At 39.6% G+C, this 14,987-nt stretch overlaps 1 protein-coding gene across 9 annotated transcripts in view; it reads right to left on the reverse strand.

Moving 5' to 3' along the window:
- The window catches only part of LOC121133291, an 81,153-nt gene that overhangs the window by 65,451 nt on the left and 715 nt on the right, over positions 1-14,987 (reverse strand). For 8 of the 9 annotated variants that reach the window (XR_005870111.1, XR_005870112.1, XM_040729430.1 and 5 more), the window contains exon 2: positions 1,297-1,424. Coding sequence is in view for 7 of the 9 variants with exons in the window: in XM_040729430.1 (XP_040585364.1) it covers positions 1,297-1,405 (109 nt within the window). In the remaining 2 variants the exon portion in view is untranslated. Of the gene's footprint in view, positions 1-1,296; positions 1,425-5,419; positions 5,517-14,987 lie in introns of those variants that run through there. The other variant, XM_040729426.1, reaches the window with a different exon arrangement.

A 14,987-nucleotide genomic window follows, 5' to 3' on the forward strand; every position in this document is an offset into this window, starting at 1 on the left:
GCAAACTCACCCTGGAGGAATACATGCCAGGAAATAATCAGATTGGGGGCTGAAATCAATAAAGTAGAAACAAAGAAAATGATACAAGGAATCAATGTAACAAAGAGTTGGTACACAACTTTATATGAAAAAACAAAATACCCAGGATAGCCCAAACTACTTTGTACAATACAGGAACTTCTGGAAGCATCACCATCCCAGACTTCAAGCTGTTATAGAGCTATGGTTCTGTAAACAGCTTGGTATTATCAAAAAAATAAACAGGGAGACCATTGGAATAGAATAAAAAATGCTGATATTAACCCACACTGTAATGAGATCCTTCCCACCAACCTGGTCCCAGAACCACGTCACTCCCAAATGAACACACAGGGCGCTGTATTAATTATGAAGCTGTTGGCTATTTGCTATGGTTTCTTGTTGGCTAGCTCTGACTTAATTTTTAACCCATAACTGCTAACCTGAGTATTTCAAGTGTATTTTAGCAGTTGTTGTTCCTTCCTTAGCAATTGAACAACTGAAAGACAACACAATAGCATACAGTATCCAGACTCTCTGTGTCTTTTCCACCTTTATGGTTTTTTTATTACTCTATATCTTTTAATTTTACTTTTTTTGAGACAGGGTTTCTCTGTGTACTTTGGCTGCCTTTGAACTCTCTCTGTACACGAAGCTGGCCTTGAAATCACAGAGATCTGCTTGCCTGTGCCTCCTGAGTGCTGGGATTAAAGGCGTGTGCCACCACAGCCCAGCTTCTCTATTTCTTTTTTTTCTCTCCCAAGCCTACATATATTTTTTAACATACTGTAAACCTTTTAGAGGTTTTACTTCATCTGAATCTGACTTTACTGTAAATCTTTATGTTTTTCTGGCCATGTGTCTTTTATCTAATAAACAACATTGTTATAATTAAAGAGGGGCTGTTTTAGCCGCTGGCTTTCCAACATGGCAGGCATAAGTTTACTGCACAAGTCTCTGCTTGTCTCTAGTAAAACAGAGCCCACCCAAGAAAATGCTGTTACTAAGAAGCTGTGCTTGTCTCTGTTCTTTTGTTTCTAAACATCCCTTTTAAGCTTTTGTCATTCTACGTGAAAATTCATGCAACCAACATTGGGTGCCATATGTGATGAGATTCTTCCCGCCAGCCTGGTCCCAGAACCGCATCAATCCCAAATGAACACACAGGATGCTATATTAATTATGAAGCTGTTTGATACGGTTTCTTGTTGACTAGCTCTGACTTAATTATTAACCCATAACTGCTATTCTGAGTATTTCCACGTGGTCTTCTCTTACCGCAGAAAGGGTCAGGACCTCTTATCCCACTTTGTTCATGGGTACTTCCCACTTTCTCTTCTAAGAGGTTCAGTGTGGTTGTAGATTTATGTTGAGATCTTTGATCCATTTGGACTTAAATTTTGTGCCTGGTGATAGATACAGATGTATTAGCACAGAATTCTATCAGACCTTAAAGAAGAATTAACTCCATTACTCTTAAAATTATTCCAAAAAATAGAAACTGAAGGAACATTGCCTAATTCTTCTCAGAAATCCAATATTACTCTGGTAACTAAACCACACAAAGGCTAAACAAAAAAAGAAAATTATAGACCAACATGCCTTATGAAGATAACTGGAAAAATTCTCAACAAAATACTTAAAATACAAATTTTAAAACACATGAAAAAGATTACTCATCATGATCAAGCTAGCATTATTCTAGAGATGCAGTGATGGTTCAACCTGTATAAGTCAATCAATGTAAACAAACACATAAACAAACTAAAAGGTCAAACCGCATGATCACTCTATTAGATGCAGAAAAGGCCCTTGACAAAATCCAACACTCCTTCATGAAGACTTAGGAATCAAAAGACACACATCAACATAACTAAGTAACTTACAGAAAGCCCACAGCCAACAACAACCTAAAGCAGAGAAACCCAAAGCATTTCCACCAAAATCAAGGACAGGACAAAGATGCCCACTTTCTCCATACCTATCCAATATATTACTTGAAGTCTTAGCTAGAACAATAAGACAAGTGAAGAAGACCAAAGAAATACAAATAAGAAAAGAATCAAAGTATCTTTATTTGCAGATAATATGACTGTATACATAAATTACCATAAAACCCCACCAGGAAACTGTTATACCTGATAAGCATGTTAGGAAAAGTAGCAGGATTAAAAACCCAGGGCAGAGGGCAGAGGTGAGCACGCTCGCCCTCTCTCAGATCCCCTGGCTTGGGGACTGCATCCAGGTCAACTCCACACACACCCACACACACAGACAACAAAGTGTAGGGTGAAGCCTTTTCCTTGCCAGCTGCTTTGGTTTTCCCCCACCAGTTGCCTGGGCTCTGTCGCATTGTAGTCCCCAAATAACACACAAGACGGTGTATTAATTATGAAGCTGTTGGCCTAGCTTGTTTCTTACTGGCTAGCTCTGACTTAAGTATTTACCCCATAATTGTTAATCTAAGTATTTCTCTTACCGGAGAAAAGGTCCAGACTTCTTACCCCTATGGCAGCTACACCATGACTCCCTGTGTTTTTCCTTCCCAGAGTCCTCCTGGAATCCTAGTCCTGCATTTCTTATTTCCCTATTGGCCAGCAGTGTTTTAGTGACATATACACAGGACTTCCCCATCAACCAAGCAACCAGGAGCATGCAGAGAGAGCTGGTACACTTCTGCCCACACTTGGGGCAGAGGACAAGGTGAGAACCAGGCCCGATTTCCTCCCGCTTGCCCTCTCCCGGATCCCCTGGCTTGGGGACAGCAGGCAGGTCAACACCCCCTGAAGGACGACCAAGTGGCCAGGAGCCTGCAGAGAGAGCTGATCCACTTCCGCCCAAACCCAGGGCAGAGGGCAGATGTGAGCACTCTTGCCATCTCTCAGATCCCCTGGCTTGGGGACTGCAGCCAGGTCGACTCTCCCCCCCACCCCTGACAGACAACCAAGTGACCAGGAGCCTGAGAGAGATAGCTGGTCCACTTTCACCCACACTCAGGGCAAAGACAGAGAGCAGAGACCAGAGAGTATTGGATTTGCTTGCACCCACCTAAAGGGAACCCTGGTCACCTACACACCAGGAGAGGAAGAGACTCTTTCTGCACCCACTGGAAGAAGTGATGGGGGAAAGGCAATTTAAGAACACACTCAGCAACAGAAAACCAAATATGACATCACCAGAGTCTAGAGATTCTATGCCAGTAAGACCTTAACACCCCAATGCAGACGTAGGAGAAGGGAATCACCTTAAAAACACCTTAATGAAAATGATAGAGGCCCTCAAAGAGCGTGTGAGAAAATCCATTAAAGAAATGGAAGAAAAAACAAAAAATGCAAGAAATAGAAGAAAAAAACAAAAAAAATCTAATAAATGCAAGAAAGGGAGGAAAACAAAAAGCAAAAATTACAAGAAACAATTCAAATAATGCAAGGATTGAAAGCTGATATGGAGACAATAAAAAACACAGTCTGAAGGAATGCTGGAAATAGAAAAACTGGGGGAAATGGACAGGTACTACAGATGCAAGCATAACCAACAGAATACAAGAGATGGAAGAGAGAATCTCAGGTGTTGAAGACACACTAGGAGAAATAGATTCATCAATCAAAGAAAATATTAAATCCAACAAATCCCTAACACAAAATATCCAGGAGATATGGGACACCATGAAAAGACCAAACCTAAGAATAACAGGTATAGAAGAAGGTGAAGAAACCCAACTCAAAGGCGCAGAAAACATATTAAACAAAATTATAGAAGAAAAGTACATGCCAATGAAGGTACAAGAAGCTTACAGAACACGAAATAGAGTGGATTACAAAAAAAGTCCCCTCACCACATAATAATCAAGACTCCAAGCATACAAAATAAAGCAGCTAAGGAAAAAGGTCAAATAACATATAAAGGTAAACCTATAAGAATTACACCTGACTTCTCCATGGAAATTCTGAAACCCGGAAAGTCCTGGATAGGTATTCTATCAACACTAAGAGACTACAGATGCTAGCCCAGACTACTATACCCAGCAAAGATTTCAATCACTATAGATGGAGAAAACAAGATATTCCATGACAAAACCAGATTTAAACAAAACCTGTCCACTAACCCAGCCCTACAGAAAGTTCTGGAAGGAAAACTCCAGTCCAAAGAAGTTAACTACAACCAGAAAAACATAGGAAATAGATAATCCCACTTTACCAATACCCAAAAGATAAAAAGGGGTGGAAATCCACATACAATTCCACCAAGAGCAACCTGTCCAAAACAAACGAGAACGAGCAATCAAAGGTCATTAATATCCCTCAATATTAATGGTCTTAAATCACCCATAAAAAGGCACAGGCTGACAGAATGGATTCAAAGACAGAACCCATCCTTCTGCTGCATACAAGAAAGACACCTCAGCCTCAAAGACAGACATTACCTCAGAGTTAAGGGTTGGGAAAAAGTTTTCCAATCAAATGGCCCCAGGAAACAAGCAGGGGTAGCAATCCTAATATCTAACAAACTAGACTTTAAACTGAAATCAATCAAAAGAGATGAAGGAGGTCATTTCATATTCATCACAGGAAAAATCCACAAAGATGAAGTCTCGATTCTGAACATCTATGCCCCAAATACAAAGGCATCCACATTCATAAAAGAAACATCACTAAAACTCAAACCACACATAAAACCTCACACACTAATAGTGGGAGACTTCAAAACCCCACTGTCACCACTAGACAGGACTACAAGACAGACACTTAACAAAGAAACAAAGGAACTAATAGAGGTTATGACCCAATTGGGTTGACAGACATCTATAGAACATTCCATCCAAACACAAAAGAATATACTTTCTTCTCAGTGCCACATGGAACCTTCTCAAAAATTTACCACATACTTGACAACATAGCAAACCTCAACAGGTACAAAAAAGTTGGAATAACTCCATGTGTCTTATCAGACCACCATGCTTTAAAGTTAGAATTCAACAACAACACAAACTGCAGAAACCCTACAAACTCATGGAAATTGAATAATGCGCTATTGCACCATGCCTGGGTCAAAGAAGAAATAAAAAAGAAAATAAAGACTTCCTAGAATTCAATGAGAATGAAGACACAACATATGCAAACTTATGGGATACATTGAAAGCAGTGTTAAGAGGAAAGATCATAGCACTAAGTGTCCACAAGAAGAAACTGGAGAATAGTTACACTAGAGAGCTAACTGCACAGCTGAAAGCCCCAGAACACAAAGAAGCAAACTCCCCCAGAAGTAGACAGCAGAAAATAATGAAATTGAGGGCTGAAATCAATAAAGCAGAAACTAGGAAAACAATACAAAGAATCAATGTAACAAAGACTTGGTTCTTTGAGAAAATCAACAAGATAGACAAACCTTTATCCAAACTCACCAAACGGCAAAATAAGAACATGAAAATTAACAAAATCAGATATTGTTGGAGCCCCAGAGACCTTTAAGTTGTAGCAGAACTAAGTGGCAGTTTGAATTGAAAAGTTATATTATGAACAAACTGGTCATGCATACATTGGTTCCTGGAACAGGCTAACCACAAGATGTTCTAAAAGATATACTCCCTCCTGTACCCAGGCCTGGTACTTTCCACTGCCCTTGTCCTCACCCCCCGCCCTGCCTAAACTGCCTTATAAAAATGAAACCTTGCTAGCTAATAAACGAAGCCTTGACGCAACTCAGACTGACTCTGTCTTTCTTTACGTGCTTGGCTTCCTCTTCACTCCCCCCCCCCATTTGACTTCTACAGGTGACACCCACTCGAACCCACCAAATAACCTGGCCTGCTGGACGGGTCAAGATATGAACAGGGGGACATAACAACAGATACTGAGGAAATCCAGAAAATCATAAAGTCATACTTTGAACACCTGTACTCCACAAAATTTGAAAATTTAAATGAAATGGAAAACTTCCTGGATAAATATCATCTACCAAAATTAAATCAAGAACAGATAAGCAATTTAAACACACCTATAACACCTAAGGAAATAGAAGCAGTCATCAAAAGTCTCCCAACCGAAAAAAGCCCAGGGCCAGATGGCTTCAGTGCAGAATTTTACCAGAAATTCAAAAAACAGCTTATACCAATTCTCCTCAAAGTATTCCATGTAACAGAAGTAGAAGGGTCTTTGCCAAACTCTTTATACGAGGCTTCAATAGCATTGATACTCAAGCCACACAAAGACACAACTAATAAAGAGAACTATAGGCCAATTTCCCTCATTAACATTGATGCAAAAATACTAAATAAAATACTGTCAAATTGGATCCAAGAACACATCAGAAAACTCATCCACCATGATCAAGTAGGCTTCATTCCAGGGATGCAGGGATGGTTCAACATACGAAAATCTATCAATGTAATCCACCATATAAACAATCTGAGAAACAAAAATCACATGATCAAGCTGAAAAGCATTTGACAAAATCCAACACCCCTTCATGGTAAAGGTCTTGGAGAGATCTGGGATAACAGGAACATACCTAAACAGGATAAAAGCTATATACAGCAAACCAACAGCTAACATCAAACTAAATAGACAGAAACTCAAGGCGATTCCGCTAAAATCAGGAACAAGACAAGACTGTCTCCTCTTCCCATACCTCTTCAATATTGTACTTGAAGTTCTAGCTAGAGCAATAAGGTAACAAAAGGAGATCAAGGGGATACAAATTGGAAAGGTAGAGATAAAACTTTCACTATTTTCAGATGATATGATAGTTTACACAAGTGACCCAAAAATCTCTATCAGGGAACTCTTACAGCTAATTAACACCTTAGCAAAGTATCAGAATACAAAATCAACTCAAGAAAATCAGTAGTCCTACTATATACAGAACATAAAAGGGCTGAGAAAGAAATCAGAGAAACATCACCCTTTACAATTGCCATACACAAGATAAAATACCTTGGGGTAATGCTAACCAAAGAAGTGAAAGACCTGTATCACAAAAAAAATTGAGTCTTTAAAAATAGAAATTAGAGAAGACACCAGAAAAAGGAAAGATCTCCCATGCTCTTGGATAGGTAGGATCAATGTAGTAAAAATGACAATCCTGCCAAAAGCAATCTACAGACTCAATGCATTCCCCATCAAAATCCCAGGACAATTCTTCACAGACCTTGAAAGAACAATTCTCAACTTTACATGGCAAAACAAAAGACCCAGGATAGCCAAGACAACCCTGCTCAACAAAGCAACATCTGGAGGCATCACTATTCCTGACTTCAAGCTCCATTATAGAGCTGTAGTCCTGAAAACAGCTTGGTATTGGCACAAAAATAGGTACACCAGTGGAATTGAACTGAACACTCTGAGATTAATCCACAAACCTATAAACGGCCGATTTTTAAAAAAAGAAGCTAAAATTATACAATGGAAAAAAGAAAGCATCTTCAACAAATAGTGCTGGCATAACTGGATTTTGGCATGTAGAAGACTGCAGATAGATTCATATCATCCATATCTATCGCCATGCACAAAACTTAAGTCAAAATGGATCAGAGATCTCAACATAAATCCAGCCACACTGAACCTGTTAGAAGAGAAAGTGGGAGGTACGCTTGAACGAATTGGTACAGGAGACCGTTCCCTGAACATAACACCAGTAGCACAAACACTGAGATCGACAATTAATAAATGGGACCTCCTGAAACTGAGTAGCTTCTGTAAGGCTACTCAGAACACAGATGGCAAGAGAAAAAGGCAACCCACAGATTAGGAAAAGATATTCACTAACCCCACATCTGAGAGAGGGCTGATCTCCAAAATTTACCAAGAACTCAACAAGCAAGCTCTTCTCCAAAACACCAAAGAACCCAATAGAGGAGACTAAAATGGCTGAGAGACACTTAAGAAAGTGCTCAACATTCTTAGCCATTAGGAAAATACAAATCGAAACAACTTTGAGATATCATTTTACTCCTGTCAGAATGTCTAAAATCAAAAACACCAATGACAGCTTATGCTGGAGAGGATGTGAAGAAAGGGGAACACTAGTCCATTGCTGGTGGGAGTGCAAACTTGTACAGCCACTTTGGAAATCAGTATGGAGATTCCTCAGGAAAATGGGAATCAGTCTACCACAAGACCCAGCAATTTCACTCTTAGGGATATATCCAAAAGATGCCCATTCATACAGCAAGGATGTCTGTTCCACTATGTTCATAGCAGAATTATTTGTAATAGCTAGATCCTGGAAGCAACCTAGATGCCCCACAACTGAAGAGTGGATAGATAAAATGTAGTACATTTACACAATGGAGTACTATTCAGCAGAAAAAAAAAACAATGGAATCCTGAAATTTGCAGACAAATGGATGGCACTAAAAGAAACCATCCTGAGTGAGGTAACCCAGTCACAAAAAGAGAAGCATGGCATATACTCTTTCATATATGGATTTTAGACATAGATCTGGGGAGTGCCAGCCTACATTCCCATGGCCAGAGAGTCTGGGAAATAGAACCTTCATTCAGTGGCTGATGGAAGAAGAGGCAGACTCCCCACGGCTAAGCACTGAGCTGAACTCAAGAAATCTAGTGACAGGGAGGACTGATGACCAAAGGCATTAAGACTGGGCTGGTTTAACCCCCAGAAACAGCTGACCTGACAAGGGTTAGCTCTTGAATCCCAGGCTGATGCCTGGGAATCCAGCATGGGTCAGTGAGGAGACCTAGGTAATCTATTGAGCATTGGGTAGTAGATCAGTATTCATCTCGGGTATACAAATGGACTTTGGACTCCCATCCAACAATGAGAGATGCACTCTCACCCTGGACTCTTGGGGGAGGGTCTAGGCCCTGCCCTGGATGAAATGACTATGGACACCCCATGGAGGGCCTCACCCTCCCTGGGGAAATGAGGGGATATTGGGGGGGGGGTGGGAGGGCACAGGAGGAGAGGAGGGAAACGGAGAGGGACCTGGAATTGACATGTGAAGCAACCTTGTTTCTAATTTAAATTCAAATTTAAAAATAAGATATATATATATATATATAAAGAAAAAAAAAGAATTGCCTGCTTATTGTCCAGATTTCAATTACTTTATTAACAAAGGAATTCTTTGAATAACCTGAATGTGAATTATTTTTATATGTAGCAGATTTCTTCCAGCCTGTTGATTATCCTCTACGATTGTAGATGTTTTCAATAGTTACATGCTTAAAATTTTGATGCAACTGACTTTATTGAACACAGACTTTGTTCCATTTCTATTTTGTTGAAAGTCTGCTTGCCCAGTGCCATGTCTTGCTGTAAAGCAGTTCTCCTTTTCTATTGCTTTCAACTACCTGTAACTCTCTTTTTAAGTTGACTTGATTTGGGTCTAGATGAAACATGTCAAATGTTTGTTTATGTTTCTTCTGGTTGGCTGTGGGAAAGGCTCAGGAAACTCTGTGATGCACTGTGTATATATTAAGTGAAGACAAGTGTCTTCTAGTGCAGAGGCTACAAATGAGCCTGTAGAGAATAGTCTTACAAGCTCTATAGGTTTACTCTATGTGCCCATTGTCTATAACACCTTGTGGAAGACACAGAATACATGTTACTTCAAAATATAACTTCTTCATAACATATTGTGTTAATTCTTAGAATTCAAAATGAATGAAGGATATGGAATGCCCTCTTTGAATTTCTAGAAATACGTTGGCTTGGAAATCATAGAGATATTAGCATGCATACAGTAGGGAAAACTTATCTTAATGGGGATATAAAAGTACATCTCATGCACGACACACACACACACACACACACACACACACACACACACAAAACCTTCACAAAGCTCCTATGCGGATTCTTAGATATTTTCTTTTATACCTGGCACATTATGCTATAGACATATGAGAAGCGCTCTTTAAGACCAATCTTTAAAGCAATCTCACTACTGTATTCTAGCCAATAGAAATAACTTATTCTGATAATGGCAAATAGCGCTCTAGTGATCCAGTATACACAGGCATAGCAAACTGATACCTTTTTTCACAGTGCCCCTTGACAAATCCACTTCAATGAATGAATTTACTTTGAATGATTCCTTTTGTAGGAAATACACTTGTCTATGCTAGCAGTCATGGGTCCCAGTAGGAAAGAGAAATGGTTAATTTATAATTTTCCCTTTTTTTCTTTCTGAAAGATAAACCTCTAAACTGACCATAAAACATGCAACCTATGGTCTTGTTACATTTGAAATATGCCTGAAACTTTATGAGCTTTGGACCAAGATATGATACCGAAGTAAGGTATAGATATTAGGAGCAACAACTCTGGGAGCAGTGCTTACCATCTATGTGACCAGAACAACTTAACATAACTTTTCTATACTTTGTTTCCTTGTCTCTAAAACTAGGCTACATTGCAGCCTATCTGCCTTAATCTGGTTTAAGGGTCATGAGTTATTTACACACAAAGCATCCACAGTAACTTCTATAAATGAGTACTCAGTACAATTTTGAGACCATTATTATTAATAATAAACACTAATATTAATACTACTACTAATAATATTGCATAGTTTCCATTTAGCAAATCTAAGTATATTTAGACTTCAAAAGTTGTATGGGCCACTTCAGTTAGATATTAATCACTCTGGACCTCAGGTGAATTAAAGGGGAAAATGTAAGACCAATGCATTAGTAATGGAATGCATAATCTCATTCCTTTTTTTAAAAAATCAGTTTGAATCTTTCCTCCTTCCCTCCCCATCCCTTTCCTCCTCATTCTTCCATCACTTCCTTTTCTTCCCTCTCATATTTCCTCTTTCCCATATTCTCTTTAGTTTCCCTTGTCATCTGTTTTTCTTCATCTTCTACATTTACTATTATTTTCTCCATTTCCCTCTGCCAGTTTGAAATGCACATTTGAACTTATAATGCCTGGTAGTAGATTTAATGTGATTTTTCTATTAGTGATCATGAATATTTGGGAGGAAAAGATAGTTCCTAAAGCCACTAGAATACATTTTAGTAGCTGTTGTCTATAGTTTCAGCTATACAGAGGTGAAGGCTCAAGGAACATTGCATGAGCACAGAAGTTCAAGGCCCACTGTGGGTCATACAGTAACATCCTTTTTGAAAAACAAGGAATGTGCTTAAGATGAAACTCAATGTCTTACCCCTTGGAAATCATGCTTTCATTTGACTAAGGTGACTTTCAGGGTTAGGGTTAGGGTGACTTTCCTACTTCCATGTTCTTTAATGAGCACTTTTTTGTGTCCAGGCTTGTGGAATAAAGAAGAACACTTGGTCATTAACCCCACAGAGGGGACTGTATCTTCTACATGCAACACTGTATCTTTCATGCTTAGCATAGGGCCATGGCACAGAAGGTACCTGACACATAGCTATAGATCTCAGGAGGTGACACTGAAACCTGAGGACTGAACTTGGAATTTTCTTGCTTATTAGATACGTGACTTGGGTTAAGTTACCTAGGAAGGACTCCAGAATTCAGGTTTCCTAAGTAATGCATATAACAACATAATATAACATAATGTAATAATAATTATATTATATAATATGATGTCTATAGTGTAATGATAATATAGCATAAACATAATAAAAATGAAGACAATTATATCTACAGGCAAAGACCAAGAAAGCTTTCTCTTAAAAGCACTTTTGTGAATATATAAATAGAATTAAGGAAGTATGGGGGTTACATGATAAATTCCAAGAAATTTAAATATATAATTTTAAAACTACTCCAAATACAAAAAGAAATCCCTTTAGAAGTGAGGATACACCGCACTGGCCCATTCCAAGTAACCAGAATAGTAAACATTAAGCTAAGTAAGAGTAACTAACTATTTAATAACTCTTAATAGTAAGAGTTAAGCTAAGAGGTACTCTCCTCTTCTCCCAGAATTGCAGATGTTTTGTTCCCACTTTAATAAATAAATAACCAATATTTGTTTCTGTATGTGTTTCATGCTTTAAGTTTTTGAGTTTGCCTGTAACTTCATAATACTCAACACAGGGACAGTGCCAGTGACCATGCCTGTAATTGAAGTTCCAGGTGTCAGCCCACCGGAAGGGAATCCTCTGATGGGCCAATCTCATTTAGGCACTGCCACGGGACTGCAGACCCTGGAATGTCTTTTGCTTCCACTGTGTCTTTCCATGTTTGCTGCAGCTCTCTTTCTCCAGTATCTAACATGGTGTGAGTGGATGTGGGGAGATCTCCATTGCCTGTACTATAGTGAGCTTATCTCTTGGAAACCTTCTGCTCTACTAGGCATTTTTACCTGTGGACTGTCAAGAAGATGACACCTCTCTAATCTGTACTGTCTAATTTGATAATAATAATGATAGTTTATACATAGTTTTGGTGAATAAAAATAAATGCAAGGCTATGTTTCACAATCAGACTGAGTTTCACCTAAGGAGCTGCATGGATTGTATAGCTCAAGTTAAGGATTAACTACTGTCAGTTGGGATGGGCTTTGAGGTTTCAAAAGTCCATGCCAACCCCAGAATCTCTCTCTCTCTCCGCTTATGAATCAGATAGAAAAGTTTAGCCACCAACTTCATGTATTTCTGTCAAAGTCCTGTGCTGCTGGTAGCTGCCCCTGAAACAGTGGCAGGACAGGTACTGAAGTAAGGACTGATGATGACATGGAGGGTAGTATATTTTCTACCTTCTACCATGAGGTAGAAACTCTTCCACAAGGGTGTGCTGTTATCCAAAGTTATGCTGTGTCACTAGGCTAAACCATATGGGGGTTAAAATCTGCTTCCTGACTCTTTCCTGAATCCACACTTTTCTATCCTCAGGGTCCCTGGCTGCTTACCATTCCTCACTGATGCTCTCTCCTCAACCTTTTCTCTCTGACCTTTCATTTGGGCTTCATGGAGAGGACAGTCAGAGATTCAGTGTTGGGGTCATAAATGATGCCCTAAAAGGAAGGTCTCAAATCATTTTTCTCTCTGACCTTCTCTTGTCTTCTGTTCTCTCACTCCACCCAGCCAGTTTTCTCCCAAGGCAAGACCCAAAAAGTAGAATTTACTTTCCTCAAGTCAAGTCATAGTCAACAGTCAGACATGATCAGTCTGGCTTTCTAGCAGCCAGAAAGGGATCACGTCTCTTTCTGCTCCTGGAGCACTGGAGTGGTTTGAATAGAAATGGTTAAATGAATATCAAGACATTTTTAAACTTGGTGTGTGTGTGTGTGTGTGTGTGTGTGTGTGTGTGTGTGTGTGTGTGTGTGAAAAACTGTCTTTTTAGGCCATGTTCCAATTTTTAGACCAAGTTTGATGGCAAAATAGAAATCCTCTATTTTAGTCTATGTCACTTGCTTTAGATTTCCCTTGAGTCTAGTAATAGATCCAATAGACAGAGCCCTTTCCCCCAAGACCATCTCAGTTGTGGTATGATTCCTAACTCAGGAAATAAAGACACTAAGGACCTTAACACCAAATCCTTCTGTTTCCACATTCAGAGGGCTAGGATTACAGATACGGTTATCACCACACTCAGTTTGTGTGGTATTGTGCTGGAGGTCCAACCCCCAGGTTTTGTGCATGCAAGGCCAGCACTCTAGTGATGGCGCTTCATCCTAAACAGCATGGTCTTTTATTTTATCACCACCTTTAAACTGGAGAAGCAAAAAGAAATAAGCAAGAAGACCAGGTAGGAAGTTACTTAAAGCCTACTGAGGTGAGTCAGAACAAGGTACCATCTTTGAGCTCTGCTGCCCACAGTTCTGTACTTGTTAGAAATGTTCCAAAGCACCCCAAAACAGTGCCACCAGATGGGGACTAAGTGTTCAGACTCATGAGACTGTGGATGGGGAATTTACATTCAAACAATAAAACTGTGTTTGTTTTAAGACACAGTCTCCCTGTGCAGCTTAGGGTGACCCTGACACCACAATCCTTCTGTTTCAGCCTTCCCAATGCTGAGACTAGAGGCATGTGCCACCACTTTCAAGATATGCTATGTGAGGCTGCTTTGATTTTGTTTTATTTGAGTCAGGGTCTTCCTATATACCTATGTATCTCAGAATGGCCTAGAACCTTCAAGGTTCAGACATTAGCCTGTAAGACCTTTAAGGATCTCTTTTCTTTTTCCTTTTTTAAAATTTAAATTAGAAACAAGCTTGTTTTACAATTCAATCCTAGTTTCCTCTCCCTTCCCTCCTTCCCTGCCCCCCAATGGCCTCCTATCCCATGCCCTGTTGGCTCCCTAGGGAGGGTGAGGCCTTCCATGGAGGAATATCTGTTTTCTACATGAACACTTGATCTCTTCTTTTATTTCAGCTACCCTAGTGTCAAGTACAACGCCTTCTCCTAGTATCTGACAGACACTTTATGTTATTGAGTCTTCCTATGATTTTGATTTCCGATGGAAATAATGACTCCAGAGTGTTGGAAACATTTCTGTACTGGAGCCTTACCTGCCAGAGGACACAAAGAGACCACTGAAGATTCACAACCCTAAAGACCTTCACACCTAATTTTGTAAACATTCACAGGTGCAAATATATTCTTGATGAAATATACACATTGAACTAAAGTATTTTTTGTCAAAGACTGGGATTAAGTAAAGAAAATGCTTTCTCCCATGCCAAACTGGACAAAGCTATCATTATATTTGCAGCACTGGTGATCAAACCACGAGCCTTGTGCATGCTAGGCAGGCACTTCACCTCTCAGTTACGCTGTCAGACGACCTACTTATTACAGACATGAAACCACATAGAACAGCCATGGATACTCAGAAAAAGCACGCCTCTAGAATTCAACAGCAGCAATCTATCAACAGTAACACATACAATTAAATCTTTTTCTGTGTGTCTGCCATAAGTGAGAAAACCTAGGACCACATGCACGCCAAGTTTAAAGCTCTTCCTGAAGATTAATGCTTGCTGCACACAATGATTTACGGTAGTAATATGGATAGAAATCACCGGAGGACCATTTGGACTCCCGGGATGGCTCAGGATT

Source organism: Mesocricetus auratus, unplaced genomic scaffold (genome assembly GCF_017639785.1).
Source record: "Mesocricetus auratus isolate SY011 unplaced genomic scaffold, BCM_Maur_2.0 Super-Scaffold_100021, whole genome shotgun sequence".
In the NCBI taxonomy this organism is placed as follows: domain Eukaryota; kingdom Metazoa; phylum Chordata; class Mammalia; order Rodentia; family Cricetidae; genus Mesocricetus; species Mesocricetus auratus.